This window comes from Thunnus maccoyii, chromosome 19 (genome assembly GCF_910596095.1).
Source record: "Thunnus maccoyii chromosome 19, fThuMac1.1, whole genome shotgun sequence".
Classification (NCBI taxonomy): Eukaryota; Metazoa; Chordata; class Actinopteri; order Scombriformes; family Scombridae; genus Thunnus; species Thunnus maccoyii.
The window spans coordinates 1,922,913-1,950,811 of record NC_056551.1 but is presented as its reverse complement, the minus strand read 5'-3'; the positions used below and the strand labels follow the sequence as shown (position 1 = coordinate 1,950,811).

At 40.1% G+C, this 27,899-nt stretch overlaps 1 protein-coding gene across 2 annotated transcripts; it reads right to left on the bottom strand.

Moving 5' to 3' along the window:
• Positions 1-277: 277 nt before the first annotated feature.
• On the bottom strand, positions 278-27,899 carry nek6 (NIMA-related kinase 6). 2 transcript variants are annotated; one of them, XM_042395057.1, is made up of 10 exons: positions 27,542-27,896; positions 13,812-13,912; positions 12,175-12,315; positions 11,344-11,406; positions 10,981-11,091; positions 10,733-10,841; positions 9,347-9,454; positions 8,920-9,014; positions 3,056-3,169; positions 278-1,260 (listed from the first exon to the last, which is right to left on the bottom strand). In XM_042395057.1, exons 2-10 carry the CDS (start codon positions 13,887-13,889, stop codon positions 1,150-1,152), a joined length of 930 nt encoding a protein of 309 aa, XP_042250991.1. In that variant the 5' UTR covers positions 13,890-13,912; positions 27,542-27,896; the 3' UTR covers positions 278-1,149. The 2 variants fall into 2 exon arrangements, with proteins under 2 accessions (XP_042250991.1, XP_042250992.1); XM_042395058.1 differs by lacking the exons at positions 278-1,260; positions 3,056-3,169 and adding an exon at positions 4,977-5,312 and having other exon boundaries at positions 27,542-27,899.

The window sequence follows — 27,899 nt, the reverse complement described above, 5'->3', positions numbered from 1 at the left end:
AACTCCATCCGCTAATGGAGGCTGTGAGATGTGGTTGAAAGCTCTGGAAGAAGCTAGTAAGCAGACACTGAGTCCAGATTATTTTGTCATAAAATACATTATTTGGGGAAAACAGGCCGTAAAAACCTAAATATGAGCTGTGAAGTAATGACGTGATTATGTTGAGATAACAGGGCTAGAAAAGCTTTAACCACCAGTCTCTCTGGCTTCCATAGAGAACACCTTCTTATGATAGAAATAAATGACTGCAAGCTAATAGAAATCATTCTCAGAGAAATGTGACTCAGTAATTAATAAGTATTTAGTACATGTCCATTTAGACCCCTTAACTATGTACTTAAATTGACAGTATAAAAGAAAATGTATTACTATGATATGATATGATGTGATTACTATGATAGACGATAGATAATAAATATTCAAATTGCCCAGCTCTACTGCACACACTTTACCTGAAACACAGGGTATGAACTTGGAATGCAACCCCTGTGGAGTTATACAAAAAATAAGCTTAGAGAAACCTGTGACGTCATCATGGTGAGACACAAATCTCTCTCAGTAAATGCAGTCGCCTCTCATATATATAGAACAAGTGCGCTTTAGTAAACTCCACTTCCCATGAGTGCTACACCACTAACACACCTCTTCACATCCTCGATGAGAAGAAATGCGAAGCCATGAGAAGTTTCTCCGTGTGAAGCGAGCTTGTGACCGGAAGGTCGGTTCAATCCCTGGACTGGCAGGATAAATCTGGGTGGGGTAAACGAAAAAGAAGAAGAACTTGCCCCTCCTCATTACCACCACTGAGGTGCCCTTGAGCAAGGCCCTTAACCCCAAGTGCTCCAGTAGAGCTGCTCAGTGGTCGGCAGATCAGACTGTGGCTGTACTGAGCAGCTTCCAGGTGTGTGTAACTGTGTGAATGTGATCAGGGTGTTCCTGCAAAAGAGAGAGGCTTCCTCTCAGTGAAACTTCCCTGAATAAATAACGGTTAAAAAAAAGAGTGGGTGTTTGGACGTCTGAACATCACAGTCCACTTGTACAAGTCTTTCCATGGTTTCCTCCTGACGAGATGAAGGTAAGGCAAATAAGACCAGATGGAGCTCACATCTAGTGGTTTAAGGTCCTCAGACTGAGCAGAGGGGATGGTGCTCAGGTGCTGGAAGTCCACATGTGCATCTGTTTGGCGATCTGAAGCACGAATACAATGTCTGGCCGCTGGTCTGGGACTGGGTTGATGCACATGCTTACCAGGTCCCGCAGCTGTGAAAAGTGGGCTTGATTAGAAAGGATGAGACTGGTTTTATTCTATATTCTTCCCATGAAAGGACCAAAACAAACTATTTTAAAAAGGAGGAAATATTGCATTTGTTGGGGACTATTTTCCACGGTGGATGAATTAACATTTGGTGCTCTATTGAGTATTTCTGGCAGCAGGACGGTGTGTGTGTGTGTGATTAAGTCACAATAAACTACAGTGTGTGTGCTCATGGTGATGAAGGAACATGTCACCCAGTGCAGCAGTGTGACTCACTGATATGTTTTTAATAGTTTTTGGACAACAATGGTCTATGGCACAGAGGAATAAGATATATGAGGCTTTGATAGACACACAATACTTGTTAGTAAATTAATTTGTTGATGGTTTGGGTCTGTAAATGAGATTTGTTGATTCCAATAAAAAAAGAAAGAGGCTAGGAGACAGTAATTTAGTTTGTTCCATTCAAAGGGAATGGATTTATGGGCAATTAGATATGTAGCAATATCCACAGCTAGATGACCAGAGCGTCCCACTTGTGGCTCTGCTGCTATCTGGGTCTATTTTTGCCACAGCTACTTGCGTCTCTGAAGCGTCAATTTACCAGTTAAAGGACAGGTTCACAATTTTGTGGTGTCCAAATGAATATTAAAACATGTTTTTCTTGCTGTAATTCCTCCTGTTCATACTGACCATTAGAAGATCCCTTCATTCACTAACAATGTAACTGATGGGGGACAAAATCCACAGTTCTCTTTCTGTGCAAAAATGTATTTAAAAGTTTATCTGAAGCTAATATGAAGCTTTAGTCATCCAGCTCAACAGGGAAACACTGTCTGAGGAAACATAAAGAGGCAATTTGTTAAAAAGACTGTAAATGTGTCAGATATCCACTTGATATGACTAACTCAGACTGATGAAGCCTCATATAAGCTTCAGATCAACTTTTAAATGCATTTTTGCACAAAATGACAGTGTGGACACACTGTAGATTTTGACCTCTATCAATTACATTGAAGGCACACTTGAAAAAATTTCAACTTATACTTTAAGGTACATAAATGCTTATACAGATGGGTGACAAGTTAAAAGAAAAACTGGTACAGGTCTGAATGCTTGATCCCTACAGCGAGGGGATCTGGTGGCTCTGTTATGCTTTGGGGAGCATTTTGCTGGCATGGTTTGGGTCCACTTGTCCCCTTAGAGGGAAGGGTCACTGTGGATCAATACAAAGTTGTTCTGAGTGATCACCTTTATCCTATGATGAAACATTTCTATCCTGATGGGAGTGGTCTCTTCCAGGATAAAAATGCTGCCATCCATAGGGTACTGAATGGTTTGATGAGTATGAAAATGATGTGAATCATATGCTATGGCATTCACACTCTCCCACCTATTGGAGATTTTGGACCACTCCACCACCATCATCAAAACACCAGATGAGGGAATATCTTTTGGAAGAATGGTGTTCATCCCTCCAGTAGAGGTCAGAGACTGTATAATCAATGCCAAGGTGCACTGAAGCTGTTCTGGCGGACACTTAATGTTGATTTTTCCTTTAATTTGTCACCCGTCTGTATCGCTCAGCAGTTGATTTAAAATTAATGATGCATTTTATTTGTTATTGACATTGTGAAGCAGGGAGAGGGAGAGAGAGAGCGTGAAGGCGAAAGAGAATGAAAAAGTGAAAGAGGGAGTCCTGCTGCTACATCTTTCTTTTCATCCTCTTTCATGGAGGCAAACAAAAAAACTGTGAAAAGTGTGAATAGGACAAAAAGCCTGGTTTTTTTGTTGCTCTACCTTTTCAGAGTAATGGTCAGGTGGGAGGGGAGGGTAATCACACTGCTCTATCTTCTGGCAGAGGGAGAGGAGGTTCATCTTGTCACCATAAAACGGACTCTGCAGTGCTGCCATCTAGAGAAAGAGACATCACGTGGATGAGAAAATTGGCATGTACTGGTGTTGGTGCAGATTGTGAACATTGGAAACAAAAACAATTCAGGTATTGTATTTTCTGGAAACGGAGACTAGGACTACCTTTCACCCAGTGCCCAAATAATATTGTTCTTGACTTACAGCCTGAAGGAATGAAGTAAAGTGCACTTTTTTGTGGCAGAACAGTATGACACCTGCTGACCAGACTGGCATTGGGTTTGGTGTGGCTATTCACAGTGCCCACGAGATGATGCCCTGACCCTTCACATAGCGCCACCTTCAGGTCATAGTGCATCTCTGAGCAGTGTCTTTGATCTTCATGCCCCTGTCAAGACGGGTGAGGTCAATTTTTTACGCTCTGCTCCCTGGTTCACTCACAAACTGCAGAAAATAAAAACAGCTGGATGTGTCTTGGAACGACACTTCAGACATTCTGGGTTTGCTGTCCATAAACTGGCCTTCCGAGAACATCAAAGAACTTACTCAGAGTCCCTTAAAGATACTCAGTCACAGTTTTACTCCAATCTAATTAATAACAATCCTGGCAACCCTAAGCATCTTTTTTCCACTATAATTCATCTCCTGAAGCCACAATCATCTTCCCAAATTGAGGGTACAGAAGAGCGATATAACAGACTTTTTCAGATCCAAGAATATCCGCTCTCTGATGTCCAGCTCTCCCTCTCTGCCTCCTCCTGTCATCAACCACATTAAGGAAACCCTCAGGAAGATGACACCCTGCACTTGTGCCCTGGACCCCATTCCCACAGCTCACATCCCCATTCCAAGCCCTTTGATCACCCAAACTGTCAACCTCTTCCTTCAAACTGGCACTGTTCCATCTTCCCTCAAAGGAATCATCCACACCCTCCTAAAGAAGCCCACCCTGGACGCAGAAATTCTTGCCAGCTACAGGCCTATCTCCAACCTCCCTTTCCTGTCCAAGGTGTTGGAGAAGATGGTTGTTTCTGAGCTTCAGGACCACCTTAAACACAACAACCTATTTGAAAAATTTCAGTCATGTTTTCATTCAGCACACAGCACTGAAACAGCTTTGCTCAGGGTTATGAATGACCTGCAGATGGCAGCTGATGCAGGTTCCCCTTCTCTCCTGGTTCTCCCTCTTAGAGCACCTCCACGCCAAAATTGGGCTGTCAGACTCTGCACTTGTGGTTTCAGTCCTACCTTTCCAGTAGTCTCACTGGGTGGATGAAGGTCTAGATTGCTCTCTGTCACCTGTGGTGTTCCGCAAAGATCAGTTCTCGGCCCCACCCTGTTTACCCTCTACATGCTCCTCCTTGGATGTGTCATCAGTAGACATGGGATGTATTTTAATTGCTATGCTGATGATACCCAGCTGTACATCAAAACTGCCCCAAAACCTTCTGCAACCATGTCACACATCAGCAGCTGTCTTAAAGAGATAAAGGACTAGATGAGCACAAATTTCCTCCAGTTAAACAGCAGCAACACTGAAGCTCTCATTGTTGGGACTCTACACCAGTTTCAATTCAATTCAATTCAATTCAGTTCAATTCAATTCAATTCAATTCAATACAGCACCAAATCACAACAAAAGTCATCTCAGGGCACTTTTCACATGGAGCAGGTCTAGACCATACAGAGAGAGAGACAACAATTCCCCCATGAGTAAGCACTTGGCGACAGCGGTAAGGAAGAACTCCCCTTTAACGAGAAGAAACCTCGAGCAGAACCCGGCTCTAGGTGGGCGGCCATCTGCTTTGACCGTTTGGGTTGAGAGAGAGAGAAGAGGGTGGGGGGTGGGGACACAGAGAAGCAGAACAACAGCAGCAACAACAACAATAGATACATAATTAGCAGGAATCATCCCCCATACCTCATCTCACCTTTGACATTCAGGACATCCCCCTTTCCTCCTCAGTCACTAATGGGTGTTAGGAGTGACCCTCACCTGACTTTTGATGACCATATAAGACATCTGTGCAAAACCTCTTTCTTCCATCTCTAAACTCCGCCCCTCTCTAACCCTGTCAGATGCCTGATCTCATCAACACTGGACTAATGCAATGAGCTCTTCACAGGGATCACTGGCAGAGGCATCCAGAAGCTCCAGTACATTCAGAACAGTGCTGCCAGGATCCTGATGAGAGTGCGAAAACATGAACACATAACATCAATTCTGTTTTCATTGCACTGGCTCCCTGTCTCCTTCAGGGTTGACCACAAAATCCTGCAACTCACATACAAATCCATCAACGGACATGCACCTCCCCACCTACAGGAACTGACTACACCACAAACCTCCGACCGCACCCTAAGATTCCATGCTCCAACGGCCTTCCTAGCCATCTGAAGGCAGCACAGACCTTAGATTCTATTAAAACAGGCTTAAAAACCTTTCTGTTCAGGAAGGCTTTTTCATCTAAACTCTTATTACTTTCTTTATGTTATGTGTTGTATGTTTTTTAATGCTGTAGCACTTGGCAATTCACTATGAATGAAAAATGTGGTACAAATTAAATGTATTATTTATTTTGATTATTATTAGACAAACTTTTAAATGCATTTTTGGACAAAATGACTGTGTGGACACATTGTTGATTTTGGCCCCCATCACTTATATTGAAAGCACATTTGAAGGGGATGTTTTAATAGCCAGTATTAACAGGAGGAATGATTACAGCGAGGAAAACCTCTTAACCTAACTGTTGTGTTAAAACACACTTGAAAATTCTGAATCTGTCCTTTACTGCTCCCCAGAGGATCTCTGTCCATTTCAGTTAACGGGCCTTTTTACAGCAGACATTTTGACATGTCACAGCAGCAAAAGCACAGGTGTAAATAATAAAATGAATGATGGCTGAAGTGTCAGGGTCCTGGTATTGTGCACGCTGGCTCACTGTCACACTGTCATGCATTACAGGGACACTTGAATAGAACAGCGCCATCGTTAATGTTATTAGTAACACCTGTGATTTTCCTACTGACAAATCAAAATATAAAAAAGTCCTATACATAACCTGTACTGACAACATACAGTATAAAGTAACTCCAACAAATTTTTATGATAAAATGAACTGAAAAAAGTGTTTCACTAAAAGTGAATGAGCCAATAGTAAAGAAGGGAAACTATGCTGAGAGAAAATAGATGGCAGGAAAGAAGAGAGCAAGGTATGAAGAGTGTCTGGCATCTCATGTGGTAGATGTGGTGATGCAGCCAGAGAATAATTGAAACTGACACATAATGCTGCTCATTGAGTCTCCGTTGGCCTGTTAAAACCTCTCGCATGCACAGAGAATCTTCACAACATAGAGGACTGTGAAACCATTGTCTCTGAAGATGACTGTCTCGACAATGGCTCAGCATTCCAATGAAATCCAAGGAAATATGTGGAAGAATAGAGCCTTATTATGTTCACAGTGGTGGCAAGCATCTACATGGACAGATGCTGGGAAAGGGATTTTTTTTGTTAGTCAGTGTTGCGGCATACGTACTGTATCCAAACTGGTGATATTAAGCTGTAGTAATGACACTGGATTTGTGTTTTGTAAAAAAACATTTTTTCCATTGAAAGCCTACTGCTTCCTGAAACAGAGGATGTTGTTTCTTGTCCCCATTTCCCTTTTCTATTAGTTTTAAAAAACCAAAAACAAGGGACCGACCTGCTGATAAGCCTTGATAACAGTCGGTAAGTATCCTGACTATTTAAGTTATAATAGCAGGAACATTACTTGGCAAACAAAACCATAAAAGCTGTCTGACAGCAGTTGACTCAACTCCCTGCGGGTGCAGTGGAGCTGCTCAGTCAGAAGACTGTGTTGTACTGGGCAGCTTTCACATGTGACTGTTGGGCAGGGAATTACTACAAACAGATGATCTATTACAATTACACAAGTATTTCTACTTTTCTGGTCTCTAATTGTACTGGCATATAAGACTGGTGATTCCAGAGAAAGCTGTCACTTAAGCTTTGCTGCTACACAGAAAAGAACCTTTTTCACAGTAGGACAAGCACAGGCGGAAGTAATAACATCAAACCGAATCAGGATTGTACGCCTGTAACAGTGTTGCATTCACGATGGACAGTTCTTGTTAAAAAAAAAAGGATAAAAAAATCAATGCAGCATAACCAGATATATGTATCTGAAATCATTTTGTGTCATCACTCTCAGCTGTAGAGTCGACAACAGTCATTTTTTCCATATATAGAATCATGCAACACACTGCATTTTTTTGTTCCATTGTGACATTGTGAATTATATATTGGATACATTTACACGATTCAGACACTCAAATAAAATGTCTCCCGGCATGCACTAGGGGATAGAGTCATAGACATTTATGTGTTCCCACATTGTTACTGCTCATACGCCAGTCCACTGTTTCCACATTTCCATTATTTATTCAAGTACTGATTAGGAGTGAATGTCGTTCGGTTCTTGCTAATGCAGAACAGAGCACTTTAATTGGATGGATTTACTTAGTTTGAAAATGTAGTCCTGTTTAGAATAAACTGATACATTTAGTGTTCAAATCACACATTCTCATTATAATGTTTTCTAGTTCCATTGTTCTGATAACAATCAGAAACATGACATGATATGAGGTCATGCCTCTTTGTACATTGTACCCCAAACTATATATTAGGATTGAGCTTGAAGGTCCATTCTTGATCGATCTGTTTGTTTATTGTTTTATTTTAAGTGTACCCAGTCAAGTCAAGCTAACTCAGTTATACATACATCTACAAAGAGCAGGGCCCAGTCCTTCAGTTTTATACCAAACTTTAGGTTTAACCAACATCTGTGAGAGGTGTTTTTGCTGTGTCATGTCTGCTTCAGGTTATGTAAATCCTTCACTACTTGAAAGTTTCAAACCAGAAGTTGAGAGAAGGTAATCAAATGATTAACTCCTCTCAACTTGAGCTGTCGAAATGAGCTCATTTTAGACGCTGTTGTGTTTTTACCTTTCGGCATTGCTAGCAACAGAGCCTAAGTGTGAACATATAACACGCATCAAAACACCCGCTCCTGCTGTTTTGTTTGTGTGCTGACACACCAAGAGCATAGAGATCTGTGAGGATATGTAGCGGTTGTATTTCACATTGTTGAGGCTTGCTAACTCTCCAGAGAGCAGCAATTTCATATGATTATATGATATGATGATTCCCTCACCAAATCATCATTTCCCCTCTGTCTGTGTGGCACTTCCATTGTGTGCTGCTTTGAGGTGTAAAATGACATGACGTGATTATGGGAAATGCAGAATCCAGTGTTTTTGGAGTTGGACCCATAGGGGCTAAAAGTTAGGATATCTCAGACTCTGCTGATCTGACTTTGATCTTTCTTTTTAAAAACCTGACCCTCACAATTTCCCAAACGTTATGCAAGTACAATACTCCGTCTGTCTAATAGTTTGGTCAAGGCACAGACATCTGACAACTATTGGAAACCCCGACCTTAATCTAACACCGCCCACAATCACCAAAACCTTCCACTTCTAAATCTAGATATATTCATGCTCCCACTCTTTTGATGTTTCCACCCTCAGGATAAACTGCATTTTAGATCCTGTGTTAGTCATCATCAGTATGTTGTTTGTTTTCCCACAAAACACTTTTCTTTAGTATTTGGGGGGTGTAATAAACTTTGCACTAGGGCTTTTTTGCTTTTAGAATAGGTAAGTTATGATTTATCTAAATTGTTCCTTGCCAGTATATTAAACCTTAAATTTGATCTGAGCTTACCTCATACAGAAGACATCCCAGGGACCAGATATCTGACTTAAAATTGTATCCATTCTCATGGATCCTCTCTGGTGACATATAGTAGGGTGTCCCCACTGAGAGAGAGAGAATAACAGACAGATAAAATGATCCAAAGTTAAACAAAACCACTTGAGAAATCCACTGATGAGTGTTGTACCTTAGTGTAGTAAATCAGTACATATAAATTGTCCCTGAATCAACTCTTTTTGACATATTGTTACGACTTTATATACCTGCCATTAGTTTTGTCATTTTCTTGAATCAGCAGTTACTCACAGAAATATCATGCAGCTGAGCTGTAATCTATTGTTTTGCTAATATAAAAAAACATGTGCAAGGCATTCATGTACAACATGTACAGTATATTTATGTATATTGTGTTTGTAGATGTGTGTAAGTGCCTTACCTAAAGAGTGTGCTGCAGTGGTTTTAGAGCTGAAGAAGCGGCCTAATCCCAGGTCACCCAACTTTACTTCCCCTGTGGCTGTTATGAACACGTTGGCTGGCTTGATATCTGGTTCACACACACACACACACACACACACACACACACACACACACACACACACACACACACATTTAAACCTGGGAATATACACACCCTTTTTCATAGTAACCATACTGTACTTCTGTACCAGACCTGAAATGTTTAGGCTGAACTATCATCAGAACATTTTGGAAACATCTAAAAACGTGGTCACAGCATGGACACTACTATATGTTATGTACTCTACAATCATGTATCTATTTATGTATTCATGTACGCACTGTGTAAATACATTATGGCTAAAGATATGCCCCTATTGTGATTTGCTTTCTTGTGTTTGAATTGTGACTCTGTAGAATAAAAGAGGTGGAGAAAGGAAATGAAAATGTTACAGTTTTTTAGGTTTCATTACCTGCATGGTTCAGTCCACATCTTCAATATTCTTCACACAGTCAACACAAACTGCAACAATTATGGACCAAACTGTGACACATTTGCATTGCTTTTACACAGAAAGCATTCAGTGACTACTGCCTTCAAATATCCTGAATACTTTTCACACTCAAACACAAACAAGCAACAAAACTCTGTGGATCTGCGGCACATTTATATCCTCACTTCAGAGCTCTTCAGTTTATGTTAAAAAAGTAACATGTATTCACATGGACAGCAATCTGCCAAATCATAACCTAACTGAAATACATCTATATTCAACCAAAAAACAAGACGTGCTGTCAGAAATAAAGCCCACTGAAAGCTTTCCTGCTGCATTTCTATGACTTGTTCCTGTAGATACACTGTAGTACGTTCTATAGAGAGCTACACATCTGACTGTATTTACACTATATATACTATATACACATTTCTACACTATCAACCATTAAAAAACAACATATACACAATAAAAAATAAATTCACTACAAGATTTACTTCACAGACTGCCATAAAAAGATCATCATGTGTTGGCTGTTGTTAGTGTTTTTATCTCAGTGTGTTCTGATTGACACCTGAGTTGTGTTCATATCCGCTGGAAGGATTTGCTTTGAAAAAATAACTGCTGTGCCCTCTAGCGTGTTGGTAAAGTTGACTGTGTGAAGGAGTTTCGAAGATGTGGACTCAGTATTGAACCATGCATATGACCAACTGTAAAAAACTGTGATGGTAAACACATTAAGTGAAAGGATGGCTTGGTTAGAGTAGAAGGACGAATGACAGGATTAAATATATCAGTAGACGATGATACAGTGTGCATGGTATAAGTGACGACAAAGAGAAGGGTGAGTAAATCTGGGAGGAGTTGTTTACCACGGTGCATTACTCTACGTGAATGCATGTGCTCCAGAGCGCTGCAGAGCTGCACAAAATATTTCCATATAGTCCTTTCTGGGATGAGCCGCCTCTTCTTCTTGAAGTACTGAACAGAAGATAACATGCTTACACACTAGTAATCAACTTATCTTTTATTTCTGGATGTAATGTCTGTTGGGTTTTGACCACTTTCCTGCGTACAGTATCTGTGCACTGTCCCAGAGGACTTTGTGGTAATTCCTGACCTTTATCATCTGGGACAGATCTCCAGCATCTGCCAGCTCCAGAACAATGTTGAGCTCATTGTCTTCAATAAAGGAGTCTAAGTATTTGATTACGTTGGGGTGATTCAGCTGCTGCAGTGGACAAAAAGGAGAAACATGTTTAGTTTAACACAGCATACAACAGCTCTGACAATCAACAAGTACAGCTGAGCTCATGCAATAGTGTGGGCAAATAGAGCTTCAAAAAAGAAAAATCAAATACACATTCAAATGCAGTCTCAGTATTTGCCCTTGTCCTCAGACTTTCATGTAAAACAATGCTGGAAAATAATTGATTTCCTCACTGAGCTACTGAAAATAGTGGCTGTGGTTGATCAACTTTACCTTCAACAGATCGATCTCTTTGATGCAGTCCTGGCGAGCCTTGGCATCCATCATCTCAAAGATCTGCAGTGACAACATAAGTAAATAGAAATGTTTCGTGGGTCAGTTAGAAACAGTGTTTCCGTTACATAGTTGTCCACCAGAGAGCGCTGACAAGTTGACTTTTACACTTTAAATGTCTCAAGCGCAACATCTTAGTAACAATAATTTAAAAAACAAATTTAAAGAATGTTGTTAGAAAAAATGTTTTATGTTGTGTTTATGTTAAAAAACTAATATATATATCAGATTATCAGATTTTTTAAATTACTACTACTACTACTACTGCTACTACTACCACAACTACTTCTAATACTACTACTACCGGTATCAGTAAACTGAACTACATTAAGTGGACAAGTGGACTCTGATACTGGATTTCTGTGGAATCCCCTAAATTTGGATGTTAAAAAATGTTAAATAAAATTGTAACCAAGACATGTAGTGAGTGAGACATTGTACAGTGTAAAAATCAACTTGTCAGTGCTCTCTAGTGAACAAACTATGTAATGGTGACATTGTTTCTAAATATGATATTCTGTACTGACATATACGCTGCTTCCTATATATCTGTAATGAGCAAAAATTGGTGAATACTGTCAACCACGCCAATGTATATCGGTCAGGTTCAAGGTTTTACCACCAGGTTTGTCACCAGTGGTCAAATGTACTTGATACGTAAAATATATACAATATTAAATTGGCCAATTGAGACATATTAGTGTGATCAAGCCACCTTGACTGTGAATCTATATGAATATTCAAAGCAGTAGTCCTGAAGTGGCAAAGTACCTGGACTTTCTTGAGTGCAACCAGCTGTCCCTCCAGCAGGTATGTGGCTTTGTAGACCTCGCTGAACTGGCCCCGACCTATCTTCTTCTCAATCCGAAAGTTTGACAGAGTGCAGCAGTACTTACAGCTTGGCATGTTTTTCTGTACAAGAAAACACCATATTCAAAGGTTGAACATTTAAGAGCATTATAGAGCTTAGCTGCATCTAATAAATCTTGCTTTCTTACTTGTGGCTTTTAATCATGAGTCAGACTACAGTCAAACACTGACACTGTTTATTAGGTGTGTTTCCTGTTTTTATTTGTATTGTTTATCTGCGCATTAAAAAAAATCTGAGTGGAAAAGCTGTAGGTTTGAAAAAAATCTCAAAATAACGTCATCTTGTTGTGCCCTCTTCTTCTGCAATGGTTTAATGGCACTGACTGGAGAATTAGCGCCACCAGCTGTTTATCTCGACTAGTGTCCCAACTCCAAATAAGTGCATAACAGCACTGAATGTGAAAACACATTAATTTGCAGATTTTCTGGAAGTTCAGTTAAAATGTTTCGCTACATTTGGATGGAAACCTAGTTATTAATTGGTTTGGATTGCACTGATCTCCTGACAACATACTCTTCCTAGCTTTTATTTAGGAATATGAACATATCTACACAGTGACAGGTGCTTGTATTTAGGGCCAGCTGCTGGGATGGAACACAAACTGAAGCACAAATTCAGTCGTGACAACTTTGTACACTGCCAGTTAATATATTCTTGATGGATCAAATTCTTAACAGCAATTACTTCATCACCGAATGATCATCAACATCTCTAAACATCTGAGTATTGAATATTTGTGGCCGGACTTATGCAACTTAGAGGAGTTTGTGGGTTTTTTTTTAATAATGGGAAAAACACTGCATCGTCTAGATGTCCAAAGCTGATACAGACAGATCTATATGTAGAGATTTACCATTAAAGGAACAGTTTGACATTATGGGAAATATACTTGTTCACTTTCTTGTCATAACATTAAGACTGGAAACAGGGAAAATGGCTAACCTGGCTCCATCCAAAAGTAATAAAATCCACCTATCAGTACCTCTAAAGCTCACTGATTAACACTCTATATTTTGTTGTGGTTGTACGGGGTGTTATCCGGCGACACATAATCCCACATAAAGCCACAACTTGTTTTTTTTAACTTTTTGTTTATTTACAAAGCCAGGTGAGCTGTTTCCAGTCTTTGTGCTAAGCTAAGCTAACCTGCTGCCGGTGGTAGCTTCATGAGAATGATGACCAGAAAAAAACTGTAATTACATCCACTCTGATTCAGTGTCGTAAAAGATTTGTAAGGGCACTGTGCATTTCCATATAGTGTATGGTGAAGTGTGAGCACTGATCTCAGTATATGCTAACTTAGCTCATTCCTCCAGCTGTTCTCAAACATATGAACAGCATGTTTGAGCCCTAAAACTATCAGAATTTAGAAGAGAGGGGGTAGCAAACCTCACTAGCAGTTGTATTTACACCTATGTAATGGAAATCAGGAGATACAATAGACATAACATGATTTAGAACATTTATCTTTTTCTCTAGACGCTAGTTATTTTGAACCTGTCTGATAATGTCCTACGTCCTGTACCAGATGTCGTACCTGATCCTCTTGACCAGGTATCTTGTAGATATTGTTGTGGTTGTCTAAAGTTGGCTGGTTGTTGTTCTGTGCCTCCATGGTGGCATCACACCCACGTACAACTGTAAACATATCAAAAACATATCAAAAAAGATAACAGTTAAAATCTGGATTTATTCTGCATATTTGCACAGTTCCAGAACATTTGACGTTGCAGAGCATAAAAACACAATGTACAACTTAAGTGATAAGAGGCAGGTGAAAGATAAAGCATGAAAGCAAGGTGACATGTTTTAAGGACAACAGGCTGCATGTAGTCTGCATAGGTTACATTGTCTGAATTATAGCAATTTTGCTTTCATGCTCAAACTTAAACTTACATGATGACTGATTGTGGAAACTGTGTGTATGAAGTATTAGTGTAAAGGAATGTGCATGTGCTGTCATCTGCAACATTACAATTCAGTAACAAGAACATAGACACTAGTCAGTATTTGATATTCCTATCACTGACTGGGTAAGCTCATCTGTAAAATCTCCCTGAATCCTCATTTTATTTAATGAAATTAGTAACACAAAGCTTAATGGCTGTTCCACAATGATCATAATATTCCAGCCAGAGCTGCTCAGAACTCCAGCATGTGAGCTGATGTCGAAACATAACCAGAATGCTCAGAGAGAGTGCACACATCCACCTTGCCTGCAGGACTGTCTACATGTGTTCAAGATCTGTAACTGGATCTGCATCTGGATCTAGGTTTAAACAGACATGGGAAAATACAACAGTGTTGCTGAGTTTGCAAGAATACCACAGGATGTAACTTCTGACTTTACCTGTGATCAATGTGTGATCAATCATATATCAAATAAACCAGAATTTTTCTTTAACAAGGAGTTAATATGTCAATGTTGGGCATCCCAGCGGCCTAAAGGTTCATTACCACATAAATGCAAAGTCCAATGGTTGACTCCCAGCCAAGGACCTTCATGTCTACACAGTTTACAATTTCATTTAGCAGATGCTCTTATCCAAAGTGACATACACGAGAGTTAAAACAACACTAGCAAGGATCTAGTCAGGAGAGAACAACACAAATAAGTGCCATGAAGCTAAGCTCAGGCCCAATAGGACATAAGTGCCAACAGGCAGTGCACAGAGGCAAGGATGTGCACTGCAGGATAGGTTTTTTTTTTTTAATCTTATTTTATTTTACAAGTCCATCAGGTGCAGAGGTGTTTGCAAAAGAGCTGGATCTTTAGCTTTTTCTTAAAGATCAAGAGGGCCACTGCAGATCGAATAGAGTTTGGTAACTCGTTCCACCACCAGGGAACTACAGAAGAGAAGAGTCTAGCTAGTGACTTAGGGCCCTGCTGTGGTACCAGGCGCCTTTTATTGGCAGAGCATAGTGAGTTAGTTGCTGTTTTGTAAGCAAGCATCAAGATTTTGAATTTGACGCGGGCAGCCCCCGTTGCTTAGGACTGGCAGTGGGTCAACTCAGTCCCGGCGGGCCGCCAGGCTTGCAATACACTGGTGGAAACCCTGCAACTACCACGACTTGAGGCTGAAGCCAATGCAGAGGTCATTTAAAGTGTAATACCACCAACGGCCACTAGATGCTGGCTCCAACGGATTCAATCATTTTTTTAAATCTGTCATTATGGTCTCACTTGCTAAATTTTGGTCCTGCAATAAGTGTGCTGGTGGTCATTTTGAAAATTATTGCTCCATTAATAAGATTTTAAGATTTATAATAGCTTTGATGTCTGCTGTGTGGGCATTGATTGACAGCTGGCTCACCTGATGCTCTCCCCAGCTCCAGGGCTCGCACTAAGTTGGACTATTGTCACGATATTTCGTATTTAAGTTTAATGTTACTTGATAACTATACCTGCCGTGTTAGTATAATTTAGTTAAAGTAGCTAATGTTAGCCCAAGTGTGCACCGCTTGGTGTTCCCAGTAAGCTAGTGTTAGCTTAGGTCCAAGGTAGTGGGGCTTGTTTCCAGAGTGTGAAAGGCAACATCCCACACTACTTATTTGGAAGGTCCTGACTCCAAACGGAAAAGATGGCGCCAACCATAAGCTGCAACTCTGAGCTTCAAACTGACTCCCATGCAAACCAATGGGTGATGTCACACCTTGCTTCACCCATCTTTATATACAGGCTATGAGTGAGACATTTTATAGATTAAGAATAAACTTGTCAGAGCTCTCTGGTGGAAAAAAACTAGGTAATGGAGACACTGTCTCTAAAAGAAACAAAAATACATATGTCAACTACTGCTAAAACTGGCCAATGATATCAGCCTTGCTGATGTATTGGTTGGGTTCTACTAAGCAACAGCTATTCATGTGCTGTGGCTCCTTGCCTGTTAGGTACTTCCATACCCTTGTGATAGCACAATACAAAATACATATAATAAACAGAAACCAAATACTACATACACACATCAGTATTGGTAATTCTCCATTCATACAAAGTCTTATTACATACAGTACATTTGGAGTGAATGTTGCCCCTCCTAAGATTAAAGTTCTATTTCAAGTCTATTTTCAGACTTGGTCATGAAGATATCTTCACTTGATAATAAAATCTATAAAATGCACCACTTTATAGTTAGTATGGGAAAATACTTGAATGTTACATTTACAGATGATGAATGGTGCCAGGAGGAGGACACTTAAGTGTTCAGTCATTCAGGAGGTCTGGATAACAATTCATGATTCTGTCCACAGGATTATAGCAACACAGTAACCATACTCAAGCAAACTTAATGTTGTTTTCCCTTTTTGGTGGGTTACTTAAGCCTGTCATTAACTGCATTCTATTGACTGGTGTGCCATCACTATTGTTTGAGCACTTTCTGTGTATGTTTACACAGAGTATATAAAATACAAAATTAATAAATGCATCATTGTAAATGCTCAACTACATAATAAATTGCTGATCACAAAACACACACACACACACACACACAAATCAGTTCTGAACGCTCTTCTCTGACGGTGGAGTTTAAGCTTGCTGGGGGAATGAGCTGGTGAGTTGCTACATCAATGTGTCCTCTTAGCTTTTCTTGTGACTAGCTGAGTCATCTGAGCATGATCTTGTGCCTCCTCTCTCCAACTGTATTCAACTAAAGACAAAGTAAAGGCCTTTACTGAAGACACAACCTCATTTGATTCCCTGCAGTCACCATTGCCAAGTACTGAACTATTAATTACTTGTTCTGACCACAAATGGCTGCTAAAGTGTCTAAGCTGGGTCATGTTGAAACTCGCTCTCTGACTTAAAACATTACAAGATTTATTCTTCAACCCCCCATCTCTGATGAGTCAGCTTTAAGTATTTAGCCGAGAATACATGTGCTAACTTGCGCTCACCTTAGCTCCACTAACCATTAAAATGTTAGAAATGCCAACTGGGCCTCATGCCATGACTTAGGTGATGGACCTGCCTGACTTTACAGCAGGTCTAGAGTGGAGGCCTGTATAAAAATAACTCACACCCTAAAAAGAAGCAACTCTGCTGTAAACAAATATCTCAGTTTTATGATTTTTTTTTCTAATCCAGTGACTCTGTGGTCTGCGAGCCTCCCTGTTCTTATACCATGCCTGGCTTTTAAACAATGTTTAAAGGATAAGAATGGCTTAGTGAGAAGATTGAGTGTGTTTCTTCAGTGTGTGGTGCTGCATTAACAGAAATAGTTCCTTAACCTCCATCCTGTTGAAGCACTGACATATTTTAGTCGCCATTTCTGACCAAACAGTTCAAGGAACTATTGAACCAGAGGAACTAAAAGTCCCTCCTACTAGGGTTGGGTACCGTTCACATTTGAACCGATAGGCCTACCTTTTTTCAGTGCTTTACTCTCTCTGTAATAACAAAGTAATACAGAGAGACCATATGTAAACATATGAATGAACATGTTTATATAAGATTAGTGTGCTAAGCTAACAGTCCATCAGCTGTGATTTTATATCCGCGCCATGACATCTTTCAGAGCATACATACACTGTAAACACACCTGTCACCTGCCCAGCACGGTGCTGTTAAACCAGGAGCACTGCAGCTACACTTTATTTTTATAGTCTATAGGCTACACACAGCATGGCACGGCTATGCTAACGATGCTACCCATGCTAACTAGCTGCTAGCTGCCATGCAGACTAGCAAAAAGGATCCATCGCATCTCTTTGTTTCTGCCGGTTTGTGCTCCTGTCAGTGTTGTAGCTTTTGTGTGAGAAGCTTCGGTCAGTAAATGTGTGTTCTTAAAACTTCTTTTGAGGCTGTGCTCACTCTCAGTCCCGCGGAATGAGCTGCACTCAGGGTCGCACTAACTACCGAAATCACCGATTGATCTAATGTGAATCGCTACTCTGTAGTACCGATGTAATTTGGTTGGTACCCTTAAAAGTACAGAGTTTGGTACCTAACTCTACCTTCTACACATTCCTGTTTGTATTACCACTGCATCTGAACAACCATGAGGATTAGACAAATTAAAAGGTTAAAAAATGACTTTGGCTTGACTGTAATGTTTGGATGGACATAATGAATGGAAGCGAAAGAGACCTGCAGAGGTTGCGAGAGACTGAAAACTTGAGAATACCCATCTCCAAAATAATACAATATGCTGAGTGTTTGATAGTTATTTATTACTGCAAAATTCATGTCCCCAACCTGAATGTAGATACTACTGGCAGCCAGTGCTTCCCTTCCTGAATGAATGAAGCATCTCAACTGGTCCAAATGCAGACAAGGTTCCTAAGTTCCTGAAATGGTTCCAGTGCCCCTAGAAAAGTTCCTGCTTTGGAAACAAGCTAAAGTTGCAATTAAGGCCTCAGTATTATTCAAAAAAGTATCGTCTGAACAGCATCTGAAACCCTCTTTCTGTTGGCAGAGAGGGGATTTTCTAACTTGTGCAAATGTGAAAGTAGGCAGGGTTTGAACTTCCCTCTCAATCTCTTGTTTTCATCTTTAATGCACCCACAGTACATCTGTCACTTTTCATGTGTACAGTCAAATGGAAAACAGTGGTATCTTCAAGAAAATTTATGTCACTGCTTTCGGAATCTGGGGGTTTCATCTGCCTCTGATATTGTGACGTATAATAGAGTCTGCAATGATGAAGGCCTTCTTTAAGGTGTGCTGTGGACTCATCTTGTAAACATAATATTCACATACATTCAGTGTTTCTCACCAAAACACAGTGTGTGTATCTTTGAGGTCTAATCACATGCTACGTGTATTTCCTTCCTCAAAAAACAACTGAAAAGCCAAATTCTTATTTTTCTTTTGAATTTTGAAACATGCATTGTTTACATCCATGTTTACCTCTTCTTCCCTGTCTTTTTTGTTGTTGCACATTCTTGGTGCATTACTGCCAACAGTAGATGAGTGGAAACCATTGGCAGGACAGTGTATCGAATCACCCGCCTGCTGGCGCTCATGCATGTGTACGATACAAACAAAACAGGGATGCACTCATGAAAACACTGCTCCATGCTGTGGTCAAAAACTCCACAGAATACCTTTATTATTTGATAGCTTTTAACTTATTAGATGTTTCTTATTATAGTTTTGATTAATGATTCTGTATGTGATTTTTGAGATATTATTTTATATTGTAAAAAATCTCCCATCTTCAAATCCTTGATGCCTATCTTGGCATCAAGGAGTTGGAGAGCCGAGGCGTTTTTCCTTGTTTCTTACAGGAAATAGCAGAAAAATATAGTGACTAAAGACAGAACCTGAGAGGTGCTTTCCAGACATGCTGCTTGCCTCTTTTAATTTCTTCTGACCTTGTGCTATTGATCCTAATTTGAGACATAATGTCAATTTGAACCAACACAGCTGTTTCCTCTTCCTCTGTCATTATGAAAAACAGCCCTGAACATCTTAAGAATGCTAGAAACATTCCCAACCAATCAGAATGAGGGAGATTCTTAACATTACAAAGGGTCAGACAGCATTCCATTAAGTCAAAGTAAGACATTTAAGTAGACATTTTACTGCAGAGTTCCCAGGTGAAACACATGAATCAAAGAGAGGATGTCAACCAGCAAAACAGACATTCACTTCTGCAGTGAATCAAACCAACTGGACTAAAAAAATAGATGTATATAGAAATAAAAAGCAAATATGCATATGTTAGAGGTTATATCACTCAGGTAACCTCTTATTACACACACTTTGTCTATACCCATACACCCACCAGACAAAACAGAGTGAGTGTTTTACTTCAATTTCCTGCCTTCTCAATTCTGTCTGACTCCAAAATATAATCAGTGATCTCTGCTCTGCTTTGTCAGGACTCTTCATCTGTCAGTGTTCATTCAAACCCACAAACCAGAGCAATAACCTCCCTCTAGCTAGTTTACAAACACTTCAGTTCACATGAGAATGTATTACTCTTTTCCTCTTCTTGATTGTGAATCTATTCACAGATTCAAATCAGTTTGTGTACTGTGCAGTACCTGGACAGAGTACATAACACATACACAACATTAGCAGAGTGGAGCACTGGACGTCAGCACTAAACACACATTGTAGCACTTAACAACACTTCCATCTAACTGTATTCTAGTGAAGATTATATCTCAGTCGTCTGTTTCATTTCAAAAGACATGCAGCTGTTCAGTGCTTAATTTCATCCTCTCCTGCTTCTGCTGACATAACAGAAAGGCAAGTTAGAAATAACTTGGTTGATCATTTGAACCACAATTTAAAGAAAGGACACAGAAGCTTTGACCATTATAATTAAGCACTATCTCATGACTGGCTGGGGTCTATTGTGACTATATCACAGCGAAGGGGCGCTGGCACTGACAGCCACCTTCGCTGTGATATAATCACAATATACCAGATATTGCTTTTATAAAACGGTTACCAAATATCACAATACAGAAATTACAGACACAATCCAATAAAAACAGTTTTATTAAATAACAATTACATTACAAGAATCATTTACAAGAAAGTAGCTCCTGGCTGCCTGTGGTTGGTATGCAATGTTAGCAAACTTTTAAGCTAACGTTCAAGCTAGTCAGCAATCTAACCAGTTTATTTATTCACATTAATTTGAATGTTCACATTAGTTGTACACTCGTGGAAGAATTGTCCAACATCACTGGAGTCATGTTGCAAAGTGTTTGCAATAACATTAGGCCTGCTACTTGTGTTAGGAGATGCATTGCTTGGTGCAGTGAGGATGCTGCTCCACCTTCTCCGGTCCCCGAGCTTCGGTCACCAATAGTTCTGGAGAGAGCTCTCACATTTGTGCCCGCTTATGGACATTGTCTCTCTTGCTTCATTTGTGCCTGCACCCGTAAGCTTTTGCACTATGGTGCTGCAGAGACAGTGGTTTGTGCAGCTCTGCGTCGTCTCTGCTTGCTTGCAGATTGTGGGCAACATTTTTGCAAGGTGGTTCATGGCCATTGATTCTCCAGTGTATCTGCAATACACAAATCATGATTTGTGAGCTAGCTAGCTAGCTTTGTGAGCTGTAACGTTAGCCGACATTAACATTGACTAACCTAAAGATACACTACAACAAGACTAATGCTACTTATCAAACATCGTCTGCATCACTGGTGCATCAGAGGGCAGGCAGGACAGGTACTTCTCCAATGAAGCAACGGGGCAGAGCACATCACCAGTCTTTCCATACATGAACCCTCTTCAGCTTTCTTTTTTCCTTTCCTGTATGTTACAGTGATTTTTTTGTGTGCTTGTGAAACAATAAAGTTGCATACTTAAAGCCGTTTTCATCCATTTTGCTGACGAATGAGCTGGGTTTCAGCTGCTGATTCTCCTTGATTCCCCAACTGGACATCACACCACACTTCCTTTACCAGTCTGTCCGGGATGTTGGGATCCAGGGCTGGACTTCAACCAGTGTTGAAGTCGTTCTCAGTAATAGAGGCATGGTGTACCATTTTGTCAAGTCCATTCTTCACAACCCCAGTGAATACATTGTTTTGTTATCTTTTAAGGCACTGAGTGGTGGGTCGTTGGGGTAACGGCTTGGGCCAGCTCAGAGACCAATGAAGCTGCTTGGAGCATACATTTCGCCTTCACTGTTTCTCACATCTTGCAAAATATCATTAACATGGCGCTTTGATGACGTCTTGAAATACAAAATGACACTTTTCTATTGATATCAGTTCTCAAAGCATTTCACAGCCCATTTAGTCTGTTTAACTATATCAATTTTGTTATGTTTTTTTCCAGGTCATCTTTCTCCTCTTATAAAAAGGTCTGCATGCTGTCTTTTGGGCCCTGGAGGTGGATTTTTTCCCCAGAGACAAGCACTGCTATATCCACTGCTCCATAGTCAGACCTCCATGAAAATCAAAGCTGATATTAAATTCATCCATTTTATGACTGATGGTTGTTGCATGTAAAGTTAGCTGTTTTTAGGTCAGAATGTAGCTCACGGTTTTAACGGTATTCACAAAGTGATAAAAAAAAATAGAACTGTAAAAGGACATTAAACGTCATAGTCATACTATACACTCATTATACCATGGCTGCCAACCAGTCGATTGCGAGATTTTAACTACCCTGAGTATTAAACTTCATCCTCTCCTGCCTCTGCTGGTATAACAGAAAGTCAGAAAGATCATCTGAACCAATTTAAACATGCAAAGTTAGTCTTCTGCCATCTTTCCAGAAAGAAAAATGGCCACAAAAATGGCATCAAGAGTGAATGAAGTTAAATGTTTGGCTTATTTTGCACTATAACTTTAGCCCCTTTTACACTGTCACTCTGTTCTGTATAAAAGGTATGGACATGGGGGGGGGGGGGGGGGTGTCACTGAGCTGCATCATCTGTGTAAAAGGGACAGCCGGCTCGGCAGGACAAGGAGCTGAAGCTGTTGTGTTACACATCACGCCTCTGAATCCTGAATGCCGGCATGCTATGTAAAAGCAAACACAGGGTTGGCATTATGCTGGCTTTCTATGGTTCAGTGTAAAGAAGCAAAGGTGACTTAATGATGGATCTTCTTTACAGCTGCAGGATGTCTGTATAAAAGCCTTATCATGCATCCTGTTTTAGAGATTGCCTGTGTTGAGCGAATGTCATCAATAAATCTGAAATCATCATGTATTTCATTTTTAACTTTAACGCAGTTTGTTAGACAAGAAAAGTTAAGTGAGCTTACAAATTAAGGATGCATGATAATATCGGCATGTCACCAGTATCGACTGATAAAGGCTTTAAATCGAAATATCGGAATCAGCCTGAAATGAACGTTTCTGCCGATATGAGCGATTTGTTGCCTTGTCTTCCACTGTCTGGTCCTGGTACTTCCTCCGCAGGCTCCACTTCACTCAGCTGCCTGACAGACCCGCTGCTGCTTCCCACTTTAACCAGAATAACAAGCCAGGGGTCGGTGCTCCAGTTACATCCACACAGAGAGCATATAATGTAGGGATGCCGATGATTAATCGATTATCAGTTAATTGCTGTTAATAATTTAAATGATTAAAAATATATTAACCGATAATGCAGAAGAAGAGGAACGTGTGTTCTAACTGTCAGAAAATGTTGTGTAGATTAGCAGCAGTATGCAGTTGTGTTTGACCGCCTGTAGGGACTGCACAAACTGTAAAACAAACGCACCAGTCACAGCATACCTTGATCTGTTCACTGAGGCAGTCATGTTGATGAACGCATAAAATTGTGAAAACTGTTGTTGTTATTGTCTGGCGCCTGTGCAGTTTAGGTATCAGAGGCTCTAACACTAAATGAACATCTTTAACAGAAGCAGCTGCTCAGTTAATGCTGGCTAAACGTTAGCCGGCCAGCTACCACCTGTAGCAAACCGTCATCTATCCGTCCATCATTTATGTTAACTCCTGTTCACTGTTTGAACATTCAACAACAAAAACACTAGTCTCCATTGTTATTCCATCGTGTGAAATTCCGATATTTGATCTGTCACTTGGAACTATGAGCTAAAGTTGAGCGATGCTGTGTGTTTAGATATCCGTGCACATGGTAAACAATCACATTGGCTTGTGGGTGTTACAATTTGCGTAGAACAACATCTGGTTGATGCAGCTCTCACAGTTATTTTTACACCATCAAACTCCACAAATAAGATGGGTAATGAAAGGGAAGTTCTGTGTGTGTGTCTCTCTCTCTCAACAACCTCCCAATTTCAAAAACTCATTGGATCAACACCACTCACACAAGTGACCTATTTAGGATTCAAAACGGCAAATTTGACAATTTGCACCCCGATCTACAGTAACATAATGGCAAACATTCAATAAACAATAAATTGAGGATCATCACATGAAATTGCATTAAACAACTATTTATACATCTAACAATGATTTTGATTATCGATTTATATGTGGATTTTTCTTTCCATTAATTGATTTGTCTACAACATTACAGAAGATAGTGTCAAATGTCTTGTTCTGTCCAACAGTCCAAAACCCAAAGATAATCAGTTTACTATCATGTATCACAAAGAAAAGCATTACATCGTCACATGTTAGAGCTAGCAGCAAAGGTTTGGCATTTTTGCTTAAAAACGACTAAAACAATTATTTGATGAACTGATTTTCTCATGCATACATACCATGTATGCAAGCAGCCTTTTGCTTCACAAAGCCACCCAGTCTTTTTAGATTTTAGAACCTCCTTCAAACAGACCACATTCACAACTAAGTTCCTTGTTCTTTGCACCAAAATATCTCTTTTGTTAGTCATCTCTTAGTCTTTCAACTTCCTTTCAGATCAGTTTTATCTTTTAACATCACAGCTGTGGAGGACCAGAAGAGTCAAGTAAATAGTCATAAAGCATTTCATTATCTATTGTTTAGTTGGATAATAAAAACAGGAATTAATAAAAGGTTTTACAAATTAATTAATGAATCTATAAACAAATAGTTAGTAAACAAATTAGTAAGTATATCATTAATTGATATATTAAAGGATAGGTTCACCAGGGCTCCATAGGACAAGTGGATTTTTTAAAAGGGCAAGTAAAGGAGAAATTTACTTGCTCCACCGGACAAGGTAAAAGTCATAAAAAAAAACAACAACTTGTCTTCATGTTATGTGCAGTGTTTCCCCTACCACTGCCTGACCCTCACCCCTCCCAAAAGAAACAAATAAAAACAAATGTAAGTTATACTAGCAGGATAGCAGGAGTGCTACACACACGTAAATGCCGTTTAGCCACCTACTGCAGTTTGTCGCAGCTTCTAGGAGCGCTCGTTTTGTTCACCATTTGAACACTGTAACCTTGTATGAGACACAGAGACAGCTGTTACTGTTAACATGGACCAACAAACCAGCACCAGCTCCTGCTAAATGACTGTTTAAAACAAAGCAACCCTCCATGCTGAAGCCAGCAGGCAGACTGGAGCTGTTTTCATGAGACAGACGAATAAATCAGAGTTCAGAGGATCATACATGACATTAACTGACATGTGCAGCATCAAATAATGTCAGACAAAAGACCACAAAGTGAGTAGCTAGAAAAGCTTTTTAAGTTGTTTTAATCATCCAGTTTATCTGCTGCTTTACATTACAGTAATGTTAATGTAGCTGATAGTTTAGATAGCTTTACTGCTGATACATTCCCACTGTCATTAACACTATACAAGTTCAAATTCTGATTCACTCTCTGTCAGATCTTTAAAAGGAAGCTTTTTACATTTCAGAGCGAGTGAATGAAGTAGGAGAGAGGAGACAGAAGTGAGGAAGAAGGATGTAAAACAAGGAGAAAGTAAAGAAGTGATGAAGGAGGAAAGAGAAACACAGAGAAGTAGCCCAGGCATCATGAAGGAGGCAGAACAAACTGGTAACCTGTATCTACATGAACTACTGTTCTGATCAATAGTTTTAAAAATAAATATTTTTAAAAAATCCAAATGTAAACTTAAGGACATCCAGATCTTTTAATACAGGTACTGACACTACACAGCAACTCTATTAACATGATGTTTTCTTAAGTTGTTATTTGGAAACACAAAATGCTGACTCATCATTCATCTGACTGATTCATCTGTGAATCAAACTGTTGTCTTGATTTGGCTTTAAGTTTGAGCAAATTAATTCCCCACAAGTCAGCATTGTTATTTTGTTATATTACAAACATTGATAGCTACCACTGATACACTAAGCTCACTTCTCCTGGCTATGTGCTAAAAACTATAACTTAAAGGACAGGCTCACAATTTTTCCAAGCGTCTCTTAAAACAGTCAGATGCCAATATGAACAGTGAAAGAGGTTTTCCTTGCTGTAATCATTCCTCCTGTTCATACTGGCTATTAAAAGAGCTATTAAATATTGCCCCTTTTTCTATTCATTCAATCGAGAATTGATTCCAAATCAAATCGGACAGCCAAGAATCGAAATCTAAATCGAATCAAACCGTGAGAATCCCAAAGATTCACACCCCTGGTTGCAATTGTTCTGGAGAGTGGAGGCATTAAACCTCCTCACGTTCACCTCCTGTGGCAGTCTGACAGAAAGTAGGCACCAAAATCTACGGTTTATAATCGTCCTGCCAAAAACAACTCAAGTTGGATTTTTCCAACTTCTTCCGAATCTCAAAAGGTCAAAATGGCAGAGAATATAATGGCGAAGCATTGGCAGATATTCAGCGAGGATGTGTGAAGACATGGCTTCCTGCTGGGTGGATACTAACCAGCCCTCCCAGTCACACACAGGACACTGGCTCCCTGTCACAGCTGGCACGTGACTAATTTTAGCCACTTATTTGACCTTGGATGCCCAGGCATCCTCATAACCACCAGCAACCACCCCTTCAACACCACCCACTCCACACCCAGCCCCCACCCTGCTGATTGTGGACTTGTTCATGTAATGCATGTAATGTTCATTTATACCCACAAACACAAACACAGCGCTCTGCTTCCATGCGGCATGTAAAAATGTACCATGTCAACATGCGGGTTTCCTTGCTAAAAGGTGTGTCTGTGTACACTGGTGCAAAATCACCCTGGTCTCTACATGTTGTTTTACATGGTATATTATCACATTCTACACCAGAGACCACATCCAATACCTGATAAACTAACCAGGGAAAGAAATAAGTGAGCAAGTGGCACTGCGTTGTAATTACGTGTTAGTAATATTCTAAATCTGAATATCTCAGAACCTGCAGAAGCATAATGTTGCAGAAGTTTCCTATTATGAAATAATAGACTACGTAGAGGAAATTAATATCTCAATGGTTGGAATATGTTGAAATAAACATCAGCATTTATGGAGTTAGACTGACAGCAACCGAGCGTTGGCCACATGTAAATGCACAATGTGACTGGAACTGGAATTCTGCCTTAATGTTAGCTTAATATTTTGTTTGTGTAGAGTTATTATTGTAGTTTTCTGTGTTGGCATAACATAGCTCAGGCTACATACCGTAAAGCTCTTTGTTAAACATTGCGAAAAACACATTAAAACCAGATAGCAAGAATCAATGTAGCCTCGTTTCCGTCCGAGGCAGCGGGTAAATATCATTTCCATATGGTCGCTCAGAGTAGACGGCTAACGTTAACGTGGTTGCTAGCAAGGTATGTGCTAACTAAAGAAAGTTTTGTAGCTTTCCAAAATGAGTAAACAGACTGTAGCCTGGTCGGTGAGGCGTTTTGTGCGATACAAACAATTAACTGTATAAACTCTCCATGCTTACTGTTTTTTAAACGCGTCACCAATAGCTTAGAGACAGTTGTTTATTATGAGCGCTTCATGTCTTACCTGAAGAGGAGTCAATAACGTCCCGCTTACTCGAAAGCTCTGAACAGTTTCTCCAAGTTACATGGGTCCGTGTTATTGTGCAACTCCTCGCATCGACAGACAGACAGACAGACGGACCCCTCCTCCGTTCCCCGAGTCCTCCTCTCTGCGTCTCTGCGGTTTGTGCCGCTGCTGCCACGCAGGCTGGTCCACGGAGTTTACTGACAACTTACTGAATGAGAGGAGGGAAACTTTAAAGTGTCCAACCTCTGCGCAGGGAAGCGATGGTGAGCTTGTGACAAGTGTTTGTTGAAAAGTAGGTCAAACGTCAAGGCTCCCTCTAGCTTCACTCCGCCCTGTTGTTTGGGATGGAGCCAGT

Excerpts from the sequence above, each read along its gene's own strand:
- nek6 (XM_042395057.1), bottom strand. The coding sequence starts at position 13,889 with ATGGAGGCACAGAACAACAACCAGCCAACTTTAGACAACCACAACAAT. Across the intron at positions 11,407-12,174 it reads TTGCACTCAAGAAAGTCCAG|ATCTTTGAGATGATGGATGC; the intron begins GTACTTTGCCAC and ends TTGTCACTGCAG. Across the intron at positions 1,261-3,055 it reads CTGACCATTACTCTGAAAAG|CTGCGGGACCTGGTAAGCAT; the intron begins GTAGAGCAACAA and ends CACTTTTCACAG.